Source organism: Antechinus flavipes, chromosome 3 (assembly GCF_016432865.1).
Source record: "Antechinus flavipes isolate AdamAnt ecotype Samford, QLD, Australia chromosome 3, AdamAnt_v2, whole genome shotgun sequence".
In the NCBI taxonomy this organism is placed as follows: Eukaryota; Metazoa; Chordata; class Mammalia; order Dasyuromorphia; family Dasyuridae; genus Antechinus; species Antechinus flavipes.
In genome coordinates, this window is record NC_067400.1 from 407,242,281 (window position 1) to 407,262,658 (window position 20,378).

A 20,378-nucleotide genomic window follows, 5' to 3' on the forward strand; every position below is an offset into this window, starting at 1 on the left:
TTGCAAAACAGCAGATTTTGACACGCGCAAGCGCGTGCCGAGGGCTTCTTAGGTCCTTCAAAAACTGTACAGTAGAGTTAAGTACTTTCCAAGACTCCAGTAGGGCGTGAGGCACAAGCGGGCACAGGGAGGGGCGGGTCTCCTAAAGTGCTCACTGAGCTCGCCCTCGCCCCCGCGAGGAGGGCGCGCGCCGTTGCTAAGGCGACGACGGACGCTTTGGAATTAACGCAGCCGTAATTTCTGCGCTGATCCTTGCCGGGACCCTGCTCCGGACCCAGTCCTTACTAGGTTCCGCCATGCCCCGCTTGGTCAGGGCTCGGGTGAGCGCCTTGCCTGGGGATCCGGAGTCCGGAAAGCGGACGGAGAGAGCCAAGTCCGGGCCACCTCGGGTGCTGCTTCCATCCACACCGCCAGTACCCACCACCGAGCGCATACTGCAGCGGGGGATCTTTGAGATCAACGGGAGGAGCTGCGATGTGGTGCTGAGCGACAGCGCTCTGCGGTGGAAGCCCATCCAACCCGAGCACCCCGCTGCCCCCGCAGCCGGTGAGTGGCCTCGCGACGTTCCGCTTCTCTCTAGTTGCCGCCCCCAGCTCCTTGCCCCAGCAGCTTCTTTCAGCCTGGCGCCCCCGTGGGCTCTTCCTCCTATTCCCCTCCCTCAAGCACCACCCTGGCAACCGCATCCCTAAGCATTCAGCAGGGCGCACCACTCCACGCGTGTCTCCCGGTCCCTCGTATCTGCTCGCGCTTCATCAAGCCGTCGCTGCCGGGTACATTTGGAAACGGGCGATTTTCTGAGCCTGTCTTGCACCTCCTGCTTCAAAATGAACGGGCGATGCGATTCTGAAGCCCAAACGCAAACTTAACTTTTAGTTAAGAAGAGCTTTTAAAGTTAAACAAACAAAGAAAAAAACAATGCTTTTTATTTGTTTTCTGTTTCTGAAACTACCGACATACATATGTAATGTTCTCGATGACAGTAATTTTGCTTTCACTTCAGTGTCTTGGGTCCGTGTGTCTGAGAACCAGGAACCGAGTGACCTCTCCAGGGCCTCTCTAATTCTCCGGTGATTTATCCAGGTTTAAAAGAATTTCGGAGGAAGAAGAGTTGTTTGGAAATCGAGAAGGAAAAAGCCCTGGCATTGAAATTCAGGGAGGCCCGTGATTCAAACTCAACCCTCCAAAGAGTAGCATGAGGGACTATTTTCTCTCTGTGTCATTGGGCCCTTTTAGCTGGAGACTGGTGTAATCTATGGATTCCTTCTCAGAATAATGTTTTAAAAGGCATAAAACGAAATGAGTAGTATTACAAAGAGGATATATATATATATTTTTTTTGAGATAAAGTGATCACATAAAAAAAAAAAAAAGAAACAAGTTCATAATCCTCAGGTTAAGACCCTTCCCTTGAGCAAGTCATTTGACTTCTCTGAGTCTCAAGTTTCCCCATCTATAAAGTGGGGATGCCAGTAGTGAGACATTTACTGGCCTCTGCACCAGGTTCCCCTTCTGATACATATTGATTGTGTGACCTCTGGCAAGTCACTTAACCTTGAGCATGTCTCAGGAAGCTAAGTAACTTTCTAAGACTTCAAATTACAGAAAATAAAATGCCTCCCCGTTTAGGTAGGGGAAATTTCTTCTTGGGAGTTCCAACTACACCAGTGAACTTTTGTAAAATGCTTTGCAAATTTTAAGTTCTTAAATGTCTGTTTTTATAGCCTCTGGAATCTTTTCCCATCCAATTGCAACCCATCTATAAGCAATTTTTCTAGGTCATCTTAGTTCTTTTGCACATGACTGGCTTTTAGAAGGTATTGATAGATAAAACAGTTTCTTGTGGCTTGGAAGGGTTAAATGATCTATGGTCATACAAATAACAAATCACAAGTGAGATTTGAACCTCTTTTTGACTTTCATGTCCAGCATTCTGTCCAAGTACACTATGCTGCTACTCAATTCTAATATTCTATCTCAAATATATTATTAGTACTTTTGAGCTAGGAAGTTTTTAATTTTTTTGCAATTACCTGTATTTGTTTTCACTGATTCATTTTTTTGTAGGATTGTTCATTATTTAAGGAATAGTTTTCATTACATTAATTACATAAAATAAATACATAAACTAGTCTATAATACAATGTAATTAATTTACAAAGGGAATACAAGAAGAATATATTAAATATTTTCTTTATGTCAGACACTTTGCTAAAGCAATAGGAATACAATTAAAAACCAAAAGACTGTCCCTCTCCTCAAGAAGTTTATATTCTAAGGAGGGAAGAAAGCCCAGATAAATGAAAAAAAAATAAACAAACACATCCAGATCTCTGTTTGGAGTAGATTTGTATAAGGCATTAAGATGTTGAAGACAGGATTTTGTCAAGCTGTTCTCACTGAATAAAATATCTTTATTTTTATTTTTTTTATTTTAAGCATAAACATTTCCTTTCTTTGTTGGAAAACAAAGCGTAACATTCTGTTACTACAATTCAACCAAAACAAGTAATTGGCTTAGAAATCTCTTGTAGGCAAAAGAAAAAAAATGAAGTTAATTAGTCAAAGGCCATAGCCTATATTGAATGACTATAATTAAAACTGAATATATGAAGTTAAATATATTTTAAATTGTGAATGACCATAGATTGAACAATTAATCTAATTTTGATGAAAATAAAAGGCTTGTGTGGCAATATAAACAAGTCTCCCAATTATGAATTGTGTTGTTAAAATTAGTTGTTTATAATTCTTGATGTATTTTTCCCTCTAGAAACATTATTATAATTGGTATTTAGGTTCACATGCTAGTCCCCCAAAATCTATTTAGCCCATAATGTCTAAACTGAAATAGTTTAGATTTCCTAGGTGTGGGGATATTCCCTTTATCTATTGTAAGTGTGGTCATAGTTCAGCAATTTGTAACTTTAGTTGTTTAGAGTACTGTTGCTCTAACAGAAAATATGACTGAATAAAAAATAGTACTTTATTTTTAATACTTGTTCATTGAGGAAAAGTAGGTTTAATTAAAGCTAATTGGAAGGAAGTATTTTAAAAATAATAATTCAGAAAGGAATTCTGACTCAACAGTTATAGAGGTTCTTTGACTCAAGAGATATGTATGAATTACCTGATCAAGGTACTGTGCTGGGGATAGAAAGAAAAAAAAGTCACATAAGCATTGGTAAAGGGGAAAGAGGAAGAGGGATATATACATACACACATACATACATACATACATACATATATATATATACATATATGATACAAATTAATGCATAAGAGGTTTTTTTTAAGTGGCTGGAGGGTTTAGAGAAAAAGAAAAAAAAATCATTTATGATTAGGGTAGGGGTTTAAGATCAAATAGTATCATTGCCCAAGAACAGTTTGTGTGGAAGAATAATCTTAAGGTACACAGGAGAAGTAGAAGGCCATACGCAACTTACTTTTCATATAGATACACACACATATTAGATACTTAAAAATTTGATGTTTTTGTATTTAATTTCATTACTAAAATGATGTTTTATGCTTACTTTAATGTCTTAATTAAGGAGTGAAATTACTGATATTTTTCTGAGGATATCCAGAATTGCCAAATTTTGCCACTGCCAAAATGGTTCCTTATCACTCTTCTTGTTGGCACAATAAATTAGTTTGGTTGTGAATACTACAGGTTTCTTTATTGGGTTCAAATGGGACTTACATGAAATAAGCTTTCTTTTGTACTTGCAAATTTTTTTTTTTTAGGATGAATGATCAATCATGAAAAAATTAAGTGCCTACTGTGTGTCAGGCTCTGTGCTTTAGATACAAAAAAGGCAAAACACAACCCTGCTCTTTCAACTTTGCCTTGCCTTGAGAAGGTTTTACCTCAATTTCTCATTCTCTTGTCTTTTACCTACAACTTCAGTATCATGAGCAATTCTATAACAGGCCCCAAAGTTCTAGATTTCCTAGATTTTATCTTTTGCCTACAGTTGTATACTTGCCAATTTGCTCTTGTTCCTAGTTGCTTTCCAAAGAGGGAATTCAATGCATAGAAAAGGCAGTTGCTACATGCATCAGAACTGGATCAGGGACAGGGTGAAATAAGGCACTAATTGAGCAAGAACCCAATTATTTTTATTTTAAGAAATAAGTTTTTGTCTGGGATAGCACTGTAATATACATACTTGTACATAATAAATATGCATATATTTGTATATGTGTATATGTATACATGTATATATTTTAAATTATATGATTTTTCTTATTTTTCATATTTTCTCTAATATGAAGTATTTTTTTTAATTTCCTCCAATTCTCTATTGAGGGAAAAAGGGAATTACAGAATTCTTATAACAAATAACTATAATCAAACAAAACAAATTTCCAAATTAGTTGTTTCCAAAAAACGTGTCTTATTTTACATAATAATCCATCATTTTCTTTTAGAAGGTTGCTTTCTTTATCATTGGTCCTCTTGTTTGGTTCATGATTGGTCATTTTTTTGATCAAGTTTCTTAAGTTCTTCAAAATTGTGTGTTTTTACAAGTTGATGTTATAGTAGAACTTGTTCCTTGGTTCAATTCATTGTGTTTTGCATATGCAAGTCTTCCCAGATTTTGCTGAAATAGGCTCTTCATTTCTTATGATATATAGTATTCTACTACATGCATGTATCAGAATTTCTTTGTCATTCCCCTCATTAATGGACATTCCCTTAGTTTCCAGTTTTTTGTCATCACAAAAATACTACTATAATATTTTGTACTATTGGGAGGACCTTTCCCCCTTTCTTTGATCTCTTTGCTGTATAGATTATATAACAGTGGTATGATTTTTAATGGTTGGATTAAAGGGTATGAACAGTTCAGTAACTTTTTTGGACATAATTTCAAATTGCTTTCAAGAATGGTTATACTAATTCTTGGCTTCAGCCTTACTATACCAGTCCTTCTATTTATTTGTACATCCCTAAAGGGAATTTCATTGAAGTTTCCATTATAGTAGGCTGGAGATAGCGACATGATGGAGATTATCACTTTTTTCATGTCTTCTTAGAATTCTTTCCTTCAGCAACCTGAATCAAGGTTCATCTTCTCCATCATCCTTTTCAAAGCTGGAAGTCAGAAGTGTCCAGTGATTCAAAGCTTGAAGAATCTTGAAGACTGAAGAGATCTCCTCTTTCACTTCACAAACTCTCCTCACTCCCCATGTGATACAGATTATTCATCTCCATCAATGAGGAAGGACCCCATGCAAGTGGTCTTTAATACCAGGATTATACATTCTTTTGCCATTTGTCTCAAAACCTCCTTAGAGCCATGCCCTTTTACTCCTTCAAGTGCCAAATACCCCCAGTACTCCAATTCATGTCCTTCTAAGGTGAGGATGAGGGGTTTTTCAAGCACCACATCCCCCAGAGGACATCTAGTACAAAGTCTCCATCTTCCTTCACAGAATATTTCTCTTCACCCTTAGGAGTTTCCTTCAGTAGAACCTCCTTTCACTATTAAAACAAAGCTTACCTTTTCCCTCTTCCTTTTGATCCTTTCTCCCTCCTCACTCACTCCTTGCAGGCTCTTTTCTTCCTAAAAGACTACAAAAGTCATCTCCCCCTCATTTCCAGGCATTGATTTGAATTGAGCTCATTAGACACTTAATTCTATCCCAGGGTGCCCTCTTTCCATTTTCCTGAGTTTCTATTTTGTGGTGAAGGATGCAGAATCAACTTATAATACGTTTGCATTTCCTTTCCTTTTTATTTAAAGTTCTTTAAAGTTCTTAGTATGTAGCTACATGGTGCAATGGATAGACTTGGACAGGCTTGGAGTCAGGAAGTCTATTTTTTTCTGAGTTCAAATCTGGTCTCAGACACTTACCAACTGTATGATCCTGGACAGGTTATTTAACTCTGCTTGCCTCAGTTACTTCATCTGTAAAATGAGGTGGAGAAGAAAATTGCAAACCACTCTACTATCTTTGACATGAAAGATGACCCCATATGGGGTGATCAGGAGTTAGACACGACTGAAAAATGATTGAACAGCAAATGACAGGTTTTGGTTCCTTGTAGAGCTTTTTTTCCTGAATTGATTTCTTAAATTTGATCATTGGGGGTTTAGAATTTTGAAACCTTTTTTTCCTGGAGGCAATTTCTGATTTCTTTCGAATGGTATTACATTTTCTCAGAAGTATTCTGGGTAATTTTCTTGTATTATTTCTTGCAGTAAGGTGATCACGTTTTTTAACTTCTGGGAAACCTGTAATCCTTTGGTTAGCTCTGTGCAGCCTATTTTCAAGATTTTGATATTTTCTTTGGAAAGAAAGCACATTTTCTTTTAGCATTATTGTTTTTTTGCTTCTATTGTTCTACATTGTCCTTCACTCTAGTTTATTTGCATTCCAAATCAATTGTGGTTTCTTTTATTTCTTTGAAGATACAGATTCAAATACAGTCAAGCTTCAATATTACTGCATTTAACTTTCATTACTTCAAGCATATCAGTGATTTTTTATTTTATTAATACTTTATTTTCACTTTTGGGTTGCTAACCATGCATATTCAGCTATGTGAAGTAGAGGGAAAAAGATTATGCCACTCATTATCTAAGCTTGAAGAGTGAGTTGGCATAATTGACCAGCTGGTTAGAGATACCCAGGCTGTCAATCCTATTATCTTGTCAACTTGCCTCTCTTTTGTTTCCATATTCTGAGATCCTTAAGGTTCTCAAATGTCAGTCTCTGTTGGAATATTTCAAGCTCATGCATTTGATTTCCAGTGTCATCTAGCAGCTATTAAGTATAGGAATGTGGAAGATGATGTCAAGACATTAAGAGTTCTAGATTCATTCAACAGCTTCAGTTAAAGTCCCAACAATCTTTCCCTTGGTTTTCAGAGGATGGCCAAGATAGCAAGCTTTATAGCAGTATTGTGTACTGTATAATACCCTCACATAATAATCTAACACTGTGGAAATAAGATTCAGGTTAAAAATGTTTTAATTTTAATAATTTTATTTGCTGTATGATATTGTACTATATAGTACAATAGATTTATTATGTTATGAAAAGTGAATGTTGTCTAAAATAATTTTAAAAATTGAGATATTAGCACAAAAGATCACAGAATACAAGGGAAGTATTAGCAAGAAAAATCACATTAACAATTTTATTTTGTGTAACTGCATTTAATGGGTTATTTCATGGTTACTATGTTAGAAAATTGTATATTACCAGAATTAATGTTATATGCAGAAAAAGTATATTTTCAGCAATCTGTAGGAAAAGATTACAATTTTTGCATTTGGGAGAACCCAGTAGCCTATTTCTCATACTTTTAATGTATCAACATTCCTGTTTTTATCTTTCACACCATTTTAAAAGCAATGTTATTATACCAAATATCATCCTTTAGATTATCTCTCCTTGCTTTTATATTACAGTCTTGTTTTTGTTCAGTTGTTTTTGACCCTTTTGGGGATTTTCTTGACAAAAATACTGAAGTGGTTTGTCATTTCCTTTTCTAATTCATTTTACAGGTGAATAAACTGAAGCAAACAAGGTTAAGTGACATATCCAGGGTCATATGGCTAATAAATGTTTGAGACTAGATTTGAATTTAAGAAGATGAGTCTTTTTGACTTTAGACCTGACACTCTATCCACTTTCACCTAGCTGCTCATACTGCTATCTACAGATAACATAAGCATAGGAGAGGAGTTTGTTAGGGTTATTATCAAGAAGTACTGCCCCTCTGCAACCCTTAAATCAGCTGCTTTACCTTCCAAGAAGGAGCTGAACCTCCTTATTGACTTATCCATATGTGAAAGAGCAGTTTAGCATTAAATTAACTCTCTGGGAATATCTTTTGTGCTATTTAGAGTTTTAATTATAGTAAAATTCTTTATGAGCTCAAGAATATGAAATAATATTAATCAAGTTAGTTTATTCAATTGCTAAGGGATTCATTTTGTAGCTAAATCATCATGGCATATAAGTACATTGGTATAAAGTATGGGCTAGCTCCCTGGAGGGCTTCAAAGTCAACCAGAGTCAGGATAAATCAAAGTTCTTGGTCTTTAGGGGGAGAAGTGAAGGAGGCAGGGAAGCTGCCATGGCTTGCCAAAGATGTATCCTGGATTCTGGAGTACAGAGTCTCCACCTCTCTCCTCCTTGTCCTGCCACCAAATGACTCTGGCCTCTTTCACCCTCACCCTCCAATCCTTTTCTAAGATTATCTTAACACCAAACATTCAGCAAGCACCAATGGTGAGGAGAACCATTATCCAAATATATGCTAATTGAGTCATTATCTCACATTGATAGATAATTAGTATTAAGTGCTTGGATGTCTGATTCAGGCGTACCTTTTTGGAGTTTCAGCCCTCTACACTTTGGGATTCATTTGTGTTCAAAATAAATTGTTGTACAGGGTATATATACCTTAAAATCCCATTATAGCAAGAGTGGAGAACTTTTCTTCTGCCAAGGACCATTTGTATATTTATAATATAGCTGGCCATGCAACATTATCTAATTAAAGAACTTGAGTGGGAGGTGGTAGTATCTAACTTTCAGGTCATCATCACCAGCAATAGCCTTAGTAAATGATTATCTGGTTCACTGGCTGGATGTTCTCCACCGCAGCTTTATAGTAAAGACAATAGTACTTGCTCAGAAAAAAACTTTCATTGTCATGTTTATTTTGTGTTATGTGTTTCTGGATACTGAAGCATGTTAGTCAAATTGCTCAAGTATATTCAAAGCTTCTTTATGAAAAAAATATTGGCCCTGTTTACAGGCCTTCTTGTAGTCTATCCATATTCTTTCCATATTGTTAAGAAAATACAGATTGGTCTCTAAAATTTTACTAATAGACTGTTAAATTTGACTCCCACAATGTGGTACTTAAAGGATAGTTTCCTTTTTTTATCAGAATCAGAGCACCAACACTTCTAGCACTTACTGGGAAATTATAGTATAAATTATAAGTTAATATAAATAAAAATGATTGTTTTCCAACACTTGCCCAAGACCACCTTAGGAAATAAGATATTTCAGAGATAGCTCAATGAATTTACAAGTTGTTCACCCTATGTAATCCTGCACAAGTTTCTTAACTTCATTTAACCTCAGTTTCCTCATCTGTAAAATGAGTGAGCTGTACTAAACAACCTCAGTGTTGTCTTTCAGCTCAAAATTTCTGTTTCTCCTCTAATATGATCCTGTGATCAATAGATAGTCATTTTTTTTAGATTCTTTGAACTCTATTTCTGATTAACTTTATAATAGAAAATAGTTAGGTACTTTGTGTCTTTTTACTAACAATTTAAAGTATGTATCACTTCAATTTACCATATGTGTACTAGAAATATTAGGGAGCCACTGGAGTTTTTTTTTTTTTTTTTTTGAGTAATGGGATGATATTGTGAGACCTACTTTAAGGAGACCACTGTGGTGGCTGAGATAAGAGCTTCTGCCAAGTAAAAGAGATAGGATTGTGCTATGACATGAGTATCCATAGTGGTAGTTGTAGCATGGGGAATTATGTTAAATGAACAAGTGAATGAATAATACATGTATGAGGTCAAATTTCCATCTTTGCAACAGCATCTCTAGTTTCCCTTCTTTATTTCCTTAACTTTAGGTATTTGAATAGCAAATAATTTCATGGGCCTTATTTGGCCCATGGGGTGAATGTTCTCCATCCCTGCTTTATCATAAAGACAATAATACTTGTCCAGAAAATTTTTCAGAATCACATTGTTTATTCTGTGTCATAAGGTTCTGTATACAGAAGGGTACTGAATTTTCTTGAATTTTGTCTACTGAGAATATCTTTGTTTTTACTACTGTGATTCTTCCTTTTTTGTGGCTACTCTCTATAGTATCTAACTTAGGACATATGCATAAGCAGGCTATTCCTTTTACTATCCTTTTTTTTTCTTTAAAGCTCTCTTTATTAGATTTATGAAATACCTGGCAAATACAATCTTGCTAAACTTTGTTAAACATAATACATCTTTGGTCAAGAATCTGCCACTCTTGACTACAAACCATGATCCAGGAATACAAATTCAGTTATCTGATATTACCTTCTTAGCTAGTTGTTCACTTTCCAGAAAAAATTCTCTTCTGCATATCTATCTTTCAGTGGATAATAGTGAGGAAAACACAATTTGTTTTTCATCTTCTTGCCCAATACTTCATAACTGTGAAGCCTTTTGGATTGTTAAAGGCTTTAAGTGTCAAACTGAGCAGTTTGTGTTTTGTCCTAGAATCAGTAGGGAACTACTATAAGACTCTTGAACAGCAGATTGACATGACTAGACTTGTGCTTTAGGAATATTGTGATTTCAGTCACACAAAGATTAGATTGGGGAGAAGAAATACTTGAAGCCAGATTTTGAATTAGGAAGAAGTCTGTTCCAAAAGGCCAGGTGAGAGGAGATGAGGACCTATTCTAATTTGGTGACCTTGGGAATGGGGAAGAAAGCATTGGATATGAGAAATATTGTGGAGATAAAATCAGTAAAACTTGGTAACTGATGAAATATGATTTGGGGAGAGAGAGAGAGAGAGAGAGAGAGAGAGAGAGAGAGAGAGAGAGAGAGAGAGAGAGAGAGAGAGAGAGAGAGAGAGAGAGAGAAAGAGAAAGAGAGATCACTTTGTCCATTACCTTCATATAGATGAGGGGAACAGAGGTTTACAGTTACAGTTAGGTTAGAAGTCACTCATGTTCACAGCTGACAGAGAGACAGAGAGTTTGCAGCTGTGAACATGAGTGACTTCTAACCTAACTGTAAACCTCTGTTCCCCTCATCTATATGAAGGTAATGGACAAGGTAATCTCTCTCTCTCTCTCTCTCTCTCTCTCTCTCTCTCTCTCTCTCTCTCTCTCTCTCTTTCTCAGTTGGGGTTAAGTAATTTGCCCAGGATCACACAGCTAGGAAGTATTAAGTGTCTGAGGTCAGATTTGAACTCAGGTCCTCCTGATTTCAGGGCTGGTGCTCTATCCACTATACCAATTAATTGCCCCTCTAAAACTCTTTTTACCAATTTACAGGAGCCTCAACACAGCCTATCTGCAAGAGAAGAAATGATAATAATGCTAACTAATAATTTTATAATTCTGTAAATTTTGCAAGCATATCATATAAAACAACTCTTTTGAGTTTTGCAGTGATCCCATGAGTTTTTGAGACTTAGATGTTAAATTTATAGCAAACTAAGAATTGGAGGAGGGAATTGCATCCCAGAATTTTCCAACTTGAATTCCAGCATTCATTTTATTGTAATAAAATAAGTGCAAGGACTCTAGATAGGAGCCCAGACTATTCCTAAGTCATGCAATTCTCAGTCTGGAGTAGATCTGGTGGTTGGCTTAGGTGTCAGGTTCAAGGAAGAGATGATGAATCAAGGTAGGTACCTGGTAGTAGTCAGGAAGTGAGATTAAATCTAAGTAGAGACTGGTTGCAACATTGGGAAGCCCTGGCTCATTGTGATAGAGACAAAGGTAGTATTTTGGATAATTTTTGAGAGATAATTAGAAAAAAAACTTTTCAGGGCAAAGTACCTGCTTTTATTCTTAGATCCTGACATTAACTCTTAGTTTAGCTCTCTAAGATTAGAAATCTGTTTATTAAAGTGATACCAAAATCTGTTGTCCCTAATCACTCCAGCCAACTTCATTGCCCAGTGTCAGGTCTACCACGCTATCCCTCCAAACTTATTTTGTGCACTTAGTAATGAATTTTTGTTTATTTTTTCCCTCCAAATACAAAGTACCTTCTCCCACCTTAGCTCATCCAAAATTTTCCTGCATTTTATAGCATAGATAATTTAATAATGACAATAATCATTAGCATTTATAAAACATTTTAATTCAATTTAATTAATGCTTTTCATGTTATCTCATTTGATCTTTACAATAATCCATTGGAGGTGCTGTTATTATCCTCATTTTACACATGAGGAAAGTGAAACCCTTAAGATAAATAATTTGACCAAGTCTACTCCCATTTGAATTCAGGTCCTCCTTGCTTTTCACACTATGTCCACTCTACTGCCTAGCTATCTTATTTCCCTTTTATTTCTTTCAGGTTATTCTTTTTCACTTCAATTTATAGTTTTTTGCTTTCTAAATTTTTGAGCATTTCTGTTTTTAGTATCATTTATTTTGCTACATATATACCTTTCTTTCTTCCCCTTTCTCAGAAACTCACAGTTCATATCTTATTTAAATATTAGTCATTGTCTGAGTTGTACTCAGTCACTCAGATGTGACTGACTGATCAATTCATGTTGGTGCTATTATCATTTTAAGAAAATTTTGTTTACCTAAGTAACACTATTGTTTGGAATGTATTTAGAAGGTAAGAGACTGATGTCAGAAATTATAGTTACTAGTCAGAAATTAGTCCTCTGCACCCATTTATTCGGAATCATTATCCTTAAAAAAGCTGACCATCAGTAAAAAAAAAAATGAAATTGAGGAAGTTAATGTGATTCCCTCTCACCTCCTTTCTTTTCTCCTATCTCCTAGAATTCTCTGTTTTGAAAAGTAAAGGTTTTAGAAACCTTTTCATTCCATTATCTTGCTATGGGATTAAATATGTTTTTATTATGAAATAAAATTATCAAACTTTAGTTACTGGTACAAACAAAATTAAATATGTTTTTATTATGAAATAAAATTATCAAACCTCAGTTACTGGTACAAATTTTCAAATTTTAAATTTTGATTTAATGTTTGCTGTTACATAGTTTCTGCTTATATGATCTTCCAGGTACTATTCCTTGTGTACTTTTGACCTCAACTATATTCTTTTAGTAAGTGGAGGACAAAAAGTAAAAGAAATAAAGAAAGCCTTAAATGTATCATTTAGTCCTGTTAAAAAGTATTGCTTTTCCAGTGATTCAAATTTATTTAAACATGCAACATATAAATATGGATACACGAAAGCAAATACAGAAAAATGTTAATGTAAATATAAAGATGCAAAAACCCAGATAATCAACTTTAAAACAACAAAAACCAGTGGTCATAAAGGACTTAGCAGAGCACGATGCAGTCTGAGTATTAATCTACCCAAGCTATTTAGGAACAGATGCATGTGAAATGGATACGTGTAGTCTGTTTTGTATATCTAAAGTACAACATCTGTCAGTCTTCTTGTGGTCAGAAATAATGGAAAGAGGGGTTAAACCCTCAAATGACCTATTACCAGTACATTATTGAAGTAATAATTACTTGATCAAATTCAAAGCTTTTGGCCCATCAATGTACAAATAAAGAAAATACTTGTCTTTTGTATTTTATTAAAGTAGCAAGTGCTAGACCCTCAAACTGATTTAAAGGACATATTCAAAAGGTAATTTGAAGAATTCAATTGTACTATCATATCTATGTAAATTTATATTATTTTAACAGAATTAGTTGTTTAGAAAATAAACTTTATAGTACGTTGGCATGTTTTGAATTTTTACTAAAGATTAATGAGACAGATAAAATAATCAAGAATGTCAGAATGATTAGTCATGAAAATATGGCAAATTCTTTGTTTTTTAATTATACATATATTCATTATTTTTATTTATTTTGATTGTTCCTTCAATCATCTTTACTATATGGATTTTAAAAACTTGTTTTCTAAAATAATAACTACTATCAGCGATTTTAATTTTTTATGGTGTCATTTTTTGGGGAAAGACAATATAAAGCTTAAAGAATTAGAGGCATGCTATAGGTCAGTTAATCTAATCCTATTTTATAGATGAAAAAACTGGAACAGAGAGCAGATAATGATAAATATATAGTGTTCCCACATGTTTTCTCATTTGTAGCTTCCACCAGAGCCTGTCTACTATATTTGAAATTAGTTTTAAAAGCTTTTACTACCTAAATCATTTTACTTTATTGCTAATGACTGCCAACTATGAAGAGCTACTTTTTCTTCTGAAGAGTTCATAGCAGGGTTCCATTTGGTGAAGTTTTGTTTGTGTTTCTTTAAGTTCTTCTGTATTCCTTTGTTTCTGTTATCAAATTTCAGTTAATCATATACTAACTGCTTGAGCATCTTGCTATCACTACCCCCCCCCATATCCAGCTTTAATAGAGTTTCACCCCATTACTCTCATATTGTTAGACTAATTATTCAGTGGTCATCTATAGCTATTTTTAGATAAATATCAGTAGGACTTTTGAATGCTGATCGCAAGATGTCAAGTCGAATCTCTTTTCATATATCTGGAAGTTCAGTGCACAATGATTCTATTAAGAATACAGCATGTGACCAACTGCAACACAGGGATAGACAATAATGTTAAAGTAGTATATCAATACTGTGAAGGTGGTAGTATTGAAAATGATGGTTTATGTGATCAGGGAGACAAGGAAGCTGTGTAGCTTCCCCTCCCCCGCCATGGTATTCTGAAGTCACTGCTGTCTGTACACAATTGTATTTGGCAGCAGGGTCCTCAAAGAAATGGGATTTGAGCCAAAAGAAATCAGCCCACATGCTACCTTTGGCTTAGATGTCAGAGACTGTAGCTCTCTGATACAGCAGATGATTATGTCCCCCAAAATATACATGAAAGAAGATATATAATTTCTTCAGATGATATAGTTGGCATACTTCTATGGTAGAACGAGATTATGTTTCATCTGGCATAAAGAATGCCTAACATAATAATCCAAAGTTTTCACCAAAAATAAAAATTCAAAATGATCACAAAAGACATCTTATCATATTGTCCACTGCAGAATGAAGTCCACCTCCCCTCTGTTTCCTTTCCTTTCATCTTCCCTTCTCTTCTTTTTTCTCTTATTTTGATCAATCAAAAAGGCTATCATGACTTTTGAAATAAAGTAAGTGGGAATATATCATTAAACTTTCATTAAAAGTTCTATCAGCAACAGTGTTGTTCAGTACTATATGTGTAAATAAAACCTCAATCCAATAAGCCACAGATAACATATTTAGTTTTAATAACCAATTTTCTTGTCTACATTGATTAGGGAAGGAAAAGAATTGAGTGAAATTCTTCATTTATTTATTATCACCTTATTATTCTGCCAAAGTATATATACTGTTTCTGATGTCTACTATGTGGACTAATTTGTGTTTAAAGATAAATATATGCCAAAAATGAATATAAATTATTACTTAGTAAGAGGAAAGTTCTTACATGAACGTCATGAACAAGAGAAATTAATATACATGATAGCAACTAGGGGAATCAGGAATGATTTCCCACAGGAGATTGCACTTGACATGAGCCTTGAGTGAAGCTAAATGTATGAATATGAGGAAGTATGGTAATAGGACATTCTAGGGATGAGGAAAACCTGTGCAAAAGCAAGGTGGTAGTGGTAATGGTGGTATAGTGTGTGTGTGTGTGTGTTTGTGTGTATAGTTATGGAGTGAAAAATACAAATGTGAGAATTTATAATGTGAAGTAAACCTAGAAAGACACATTGGAGCCAGATTGTGAATAACTTTTAAAGCGCAAAAGACGAATTTACATTTTACCAGAGAAGCAGTGAGAAAGCCATCAAAGATTATTGAACAAGGGATTTACTCACTTGTACTTTAGAAAGTTTATTTTGAGATATTGCAGTAATACAAAGATCTGGTGGAAGAGCCTGGAACAAATTGGGTAACCTTGTGAGTGGAGAAAATGGTCCAAAGGTGAAATAGATTGCAGAGATGGAATTGAAAGTGATTGGATATCATCATTGAGAGATACTGATAGATATAGTGAATCTAGCTGTGGCTGAATGTATGGTATTGTCAGCAGATAAAGGGAAGTTTGCAGGAAAAACTGGTTTAAAAGATATTTTGGATTGTTCTCTCAGGTAAGTATGGTAGAATTGTTTAATATCGGGACAAAGTGAGACATTTGTAATTCACTCAATAGGTAATAAAATGAAATTTACCTAGCTATTGGAAAAAGCTACTCAGTAAGAACATGCATTAAGGATAACCAAGTTGATTTAGTTTTGTGCCAAGTTTTCTAGTTTAAATTGGCCATTGTGATTCATCTAACATCAGAGGAGATCTTGAGCTACTTGCTGTTTTGTAATCAGGCTACCAGAAAATAATGTCAACAGCTTGAGCCTTTACTCCCCTAAGTCAATTGAGTTTTGCAAACAGTTTTAAAATCAAGGAAAAGCTAGTAAAGTTTGCATAGGAAAAGGAATCAAACTATTATTCCCACAATACTTTCTCTAAAAGAATTACAACAAAGTTCATGTGAGACAATTTGAGTTGCCCTTTAAAATGATAAATTTAAGAAGAATAACAAAAAGAAAACTACAAACCACTACTACCACAAAACACAACCAATAACAGTAGACCTATTTAATAAAATAAACATTGCCGAGGACAGTGCATTTTTATGATGGTCAAGTCTATCAAAGATCATTATCTTCCCCCACTCCCCACTTCTGATGTAGGCTTATATTAAGCTTTGCATGGAGTTATTCTTGTTTTCAAGTTTACTTCTTTTCCTTTTTGTAATATTATAATCCAAGCTCTTTCACTTTTCTTTTAATAGCAACTGTCAGGTCTTATGTGATCCTAAAGGTATTTCCTCACTGTTTTAACTGCTTCTTTCTGGAAGTTTGCAATATTTTTCTTCTGATATGAGAGATCTAGTTTTTAACTCTGATGCTCCCACGACTTTTCTTTTTTTTCCTTTTGAGGTTCATTTTAAGAGGTGATTAGTATATTCTTTCTTTATTCTGGCTTCTGATTCTACTGGATCTGGGCAATTTTAATTTATATTTTCTTGAAATATTGTATCCAGGTTTAAAAAAATCATGATGTCAGTGAATAAAAACTGTTAAATTATTATTCCTTGACCTATTTTTCAGGTCAGTTATTTTTACTTTCAGATATTTTGCTTTTAAATTTAATTTTTCAATCTTTTGATTTTGTTCCAATAGTTCTTGCTGTTTCATAGAGTCATTGATTTCTGTTTGGTCTATTCTAGTTTTCAAGGCATATAATTAGATCAAATTTATCACTTTCTGTTATAAATTATTGTTCTTTCAGTTCTTTATTTAAAATTTAACCTCTTGCCTAATTTCTTCTAGGCGTTCATGTAATTCTTATGGAAACATCAGTTTTTTTCCCTTTGAGTCTCTGTTTATGACATAATGTTATAATTGAATTATTTTGTATATTAGTGGCATTTCTTTTGATTAATATTTCTTCAGCTTTAAGTTCCTGAATTGATACTTTGTGCCTGGACCAACTTCTAAAGCCTGATCTGATGGTTGATCCTATTTCCTCTTGTCCCAGGTTTTCTGGTATATTGTGTAGACTTTAACCTCCTATGATTCTACTTTGCTGGATTTTTAAGTTTCAGAGTATTAAATCTTCAGGGTTCTTGCTTATGACGCAGAACAATGTTTTAGGGAATTTAGATTTCCTGGACTTGTGCTCTAATGGCCTGAATTATGGGGCACTGCTCCAAACTGGTCACTTATAACTGAACTCCTTCAGATGGCCATTGTTCCTACTGTGGGTTTTTCTTTTATCTTGCTTCTCTTGTGCCTTCCTGCCTTCTCCCTCATCCAGAAACTTTCTCAGGTGATATTTTCGTGTTTTCTGCCTCCAAACACATAGTCTTCCAGATTACACTTATTTCTGAACATCCTTGGTTCTGCTGTGAGAATAACTTTGTGCCAGCTTCCTTTATTCTTAGTCTCAGGCTTCATGTAGATGGTCAAAATCAGAGTCTTGAGAGCAGTTGTAGGAGCAAAGGAAGTCACTTTCTGTAGCTTCTCATTGGATTACTTGATCATTATTTGATCTAAGAAGAACTTAAGTATTTTTATGTAGTAGGTCTGTGACACCTGAGTAGGACACCTGAGTAGACTATTTTCTGTTGAGGCAGCCATTTTAGCAGAACATTCTCTGATTATTTTTAATAAGTTGCATTTATTTATTTTTCTCGTATTTGTGTTGTTTTCAGTGTTGACAAGATAAACATTCTCCAGAATGCTGTTTTGATTTGTTTTTTTATATATTTTTAAATAATATCTCAAATTAAGCTGAAATCTTTTTCTCCATTATTTAGACAAAATTATTATGGAATGCAGTTTGAGTTCTTTTGCTATTTGGAATATTCCATTTCTTTTAGCTGTTTCTCATGATTGCAGAATAATCTTGTGTCATTCAAATTCCCTTTATTTTTTTTTGAAAATTTTTCTCTGTGTACTATTTATTTGTGAATGAAATGATTAAATGTAACCATTATGTGAAGTAAAGTTTGACATCATTTTGTGTTTGTGTCTATATGCATATGTATGTACACATGCACATGTATGTAGGCATGCCTCTTCTGTATTTCTTCAAGCCTTGATTTACTTTCCTTTGTATTACCTTATTTATTGAGAACTTTGTAGTCTTTTTGAGGAATTAATTATCCTTCTGATTTCAGAAGGGTTAGGGTTACTCCATTGCTTTATCTTTTTGTAATCTTGGTCTTAATATTTTTCTCTTGAAATCTTAGATGTTTTAATCATCATGGGGAAGTATTTATTCATTACCTTTTTCTGATCCTTACCCAAAGGCTGGCCTTGAAAGACTGCTTTAACCCTTCTTTTTGGATGATATAGGATAAGTAGTTCTGAGTCACTGTTCTGAGTATCTTCTGAGGATACAGGAATAGCTCTAGTTTTGTTTTATTCCTCTTTCCAATAAGCCTGATGCTGCCACCTTTGTAAAGCTCTTTGAGTCATTCTTAATGCTTTTTTTTGTAGAGTGAGAGAGAAGATGGAGAGGAAGGATTCTGAGCAGTCTCTGTAAAGTCTTGGGGGTTACTAACATAGGGTCTGGCTACAGTCCTAAGGAAGTGTAAATTTTGTCTCACCCCCATTTCTCTTCCTCTACGGTTCCATTTAGCTAGGCAAAGTCAGAGTCTCTTATTCCTTCAAGAGAGGGGAATATGAGAATTGTTCAGACAGTCTCTATAGCAGGATTCAAAGGAGTCTTCAGTTAACTTATGTTCATGCTGAGAAAGAAGAGTGCTGAATGAGAGTTTTATGGTTTAAAGTTTTCTTCCTTCTTTCTTTTGTGGGTTTGGGTAAAATTCCTTCTTGTGACATGTAATTCACATTTAAAAAAATGTTTGGAAAAAAAATTTGGATGACAAAAGTGAATAATTTGCCAGATTATTAGACACTTGGCTCAAAACTCTCTTTAGCTTTTAAAGCTCTTCCCAAATTGTCCTAACCTACCTGTTTAATTTCACATACTACTCCTATTTCTGAACTCTGTGGTCCATGCACATTAATCTAACTGTTCCTTACACAAAATCTTTTGTCTTTCACTTTTTTCATCACCTGTTCCAACTTACCTCCTCCTCTTAGAATATTTTATTAACTTCAAAATTTTGCTGAACTGGAACATTTAAAAAATATCTTATTCTTAATTTATGGAATAAAACAAGCATTTCAATGATATAGAATAAAAAAATGCATACTAAACTGCAAATATACTATGTAAAACTTGGTATTCCTTTTAAATACATAATAAAATTATCATGTAAATTTCATTTTTTCTACATAAAACTTTTCTTAGCTCCCCAAGGTTCTAGGGTCCTCCCTACCAAAATTTACCTTGTGTTTTCCATGTATTTGATACATATTTTTCAATATACCTGTTGTTTCCTCTAACAGAACATAAACCCTTTAAAGGTAGAGACTTTTTTTCTTTTTGTTCTCATGGCCTATTTCAGTGCTTGGAATATCATAGGTACTCAACAAATACTTTTGTTAATGACTAATTTATATTCTTAGGGCATGGTATTTGGCATATAGAACATGTTTAATAGGTGCTTATTGAGTGATTAATATCTTTATTTAATTTGCTCAGATCCTCAGTTCAACCTTCTTCAGGAACATGAAAAATTTCTTGGTTATTTATTACTAATGATCTTTGAAAATTAGATAGTTAATGTTATAGCACAGTCATTTATTACAGATAGTCTATGAAGAAATTGGTAAAAGAAGTTATATTTTACAGATATACAGTAACAATCTACCAACCTTTAAGATATTTAATATCTATCAAGAAGGAACAAAATTGCCACAGTAAAAGAATGAGACCATCCTGGGTGAAGATGAAGAGCAGGGGTAGGAAACATTAGGGGAAAATGACTTTTGATTGTTCCTGTGTGGAAGAGGGATTAGATCTATTCTGTGTGGTTCAAAAAAGACAAAACTATGACTACTGGAAGTTACAAAGAGACAGATTTCAGCTCAGAATAATAAAAAATAGCTAATAAATAGAGTTATCCAAAAATATCAAATGGGATTCAATTTGAAGCAATGAGCTTGCTATGAGTGGAAGTGTTCAAACAAAAGCTATGCCCACTCT

At 34.5% G+C, this 20,378-nt stretch overlaps 1 protein-coding gene across 1 annotated transcript in view; it reads left to right on the forward strand.

The window, feature by feature from the left end:
• The first annotated feature begins 215 nt into the window (after positions 1-215).
• The window catches only part of CERKL (ceramide kinase like), a 210,315-nt gene continuing 190,152 nt past the window's right edge, over positions 216-20,378 (forward strand). Inside the window, exon 1 of the mRNA XM_051986110.1 lies at positions 216-546. Within this exon, the coding sequence (XP_051842070.1) occupies positions 297-546 (250 nt within the window). The 5' untranslated portion in view covers positions 216-296. The remainder of the gene's footprint in view (positions 547-20,378) is intronic.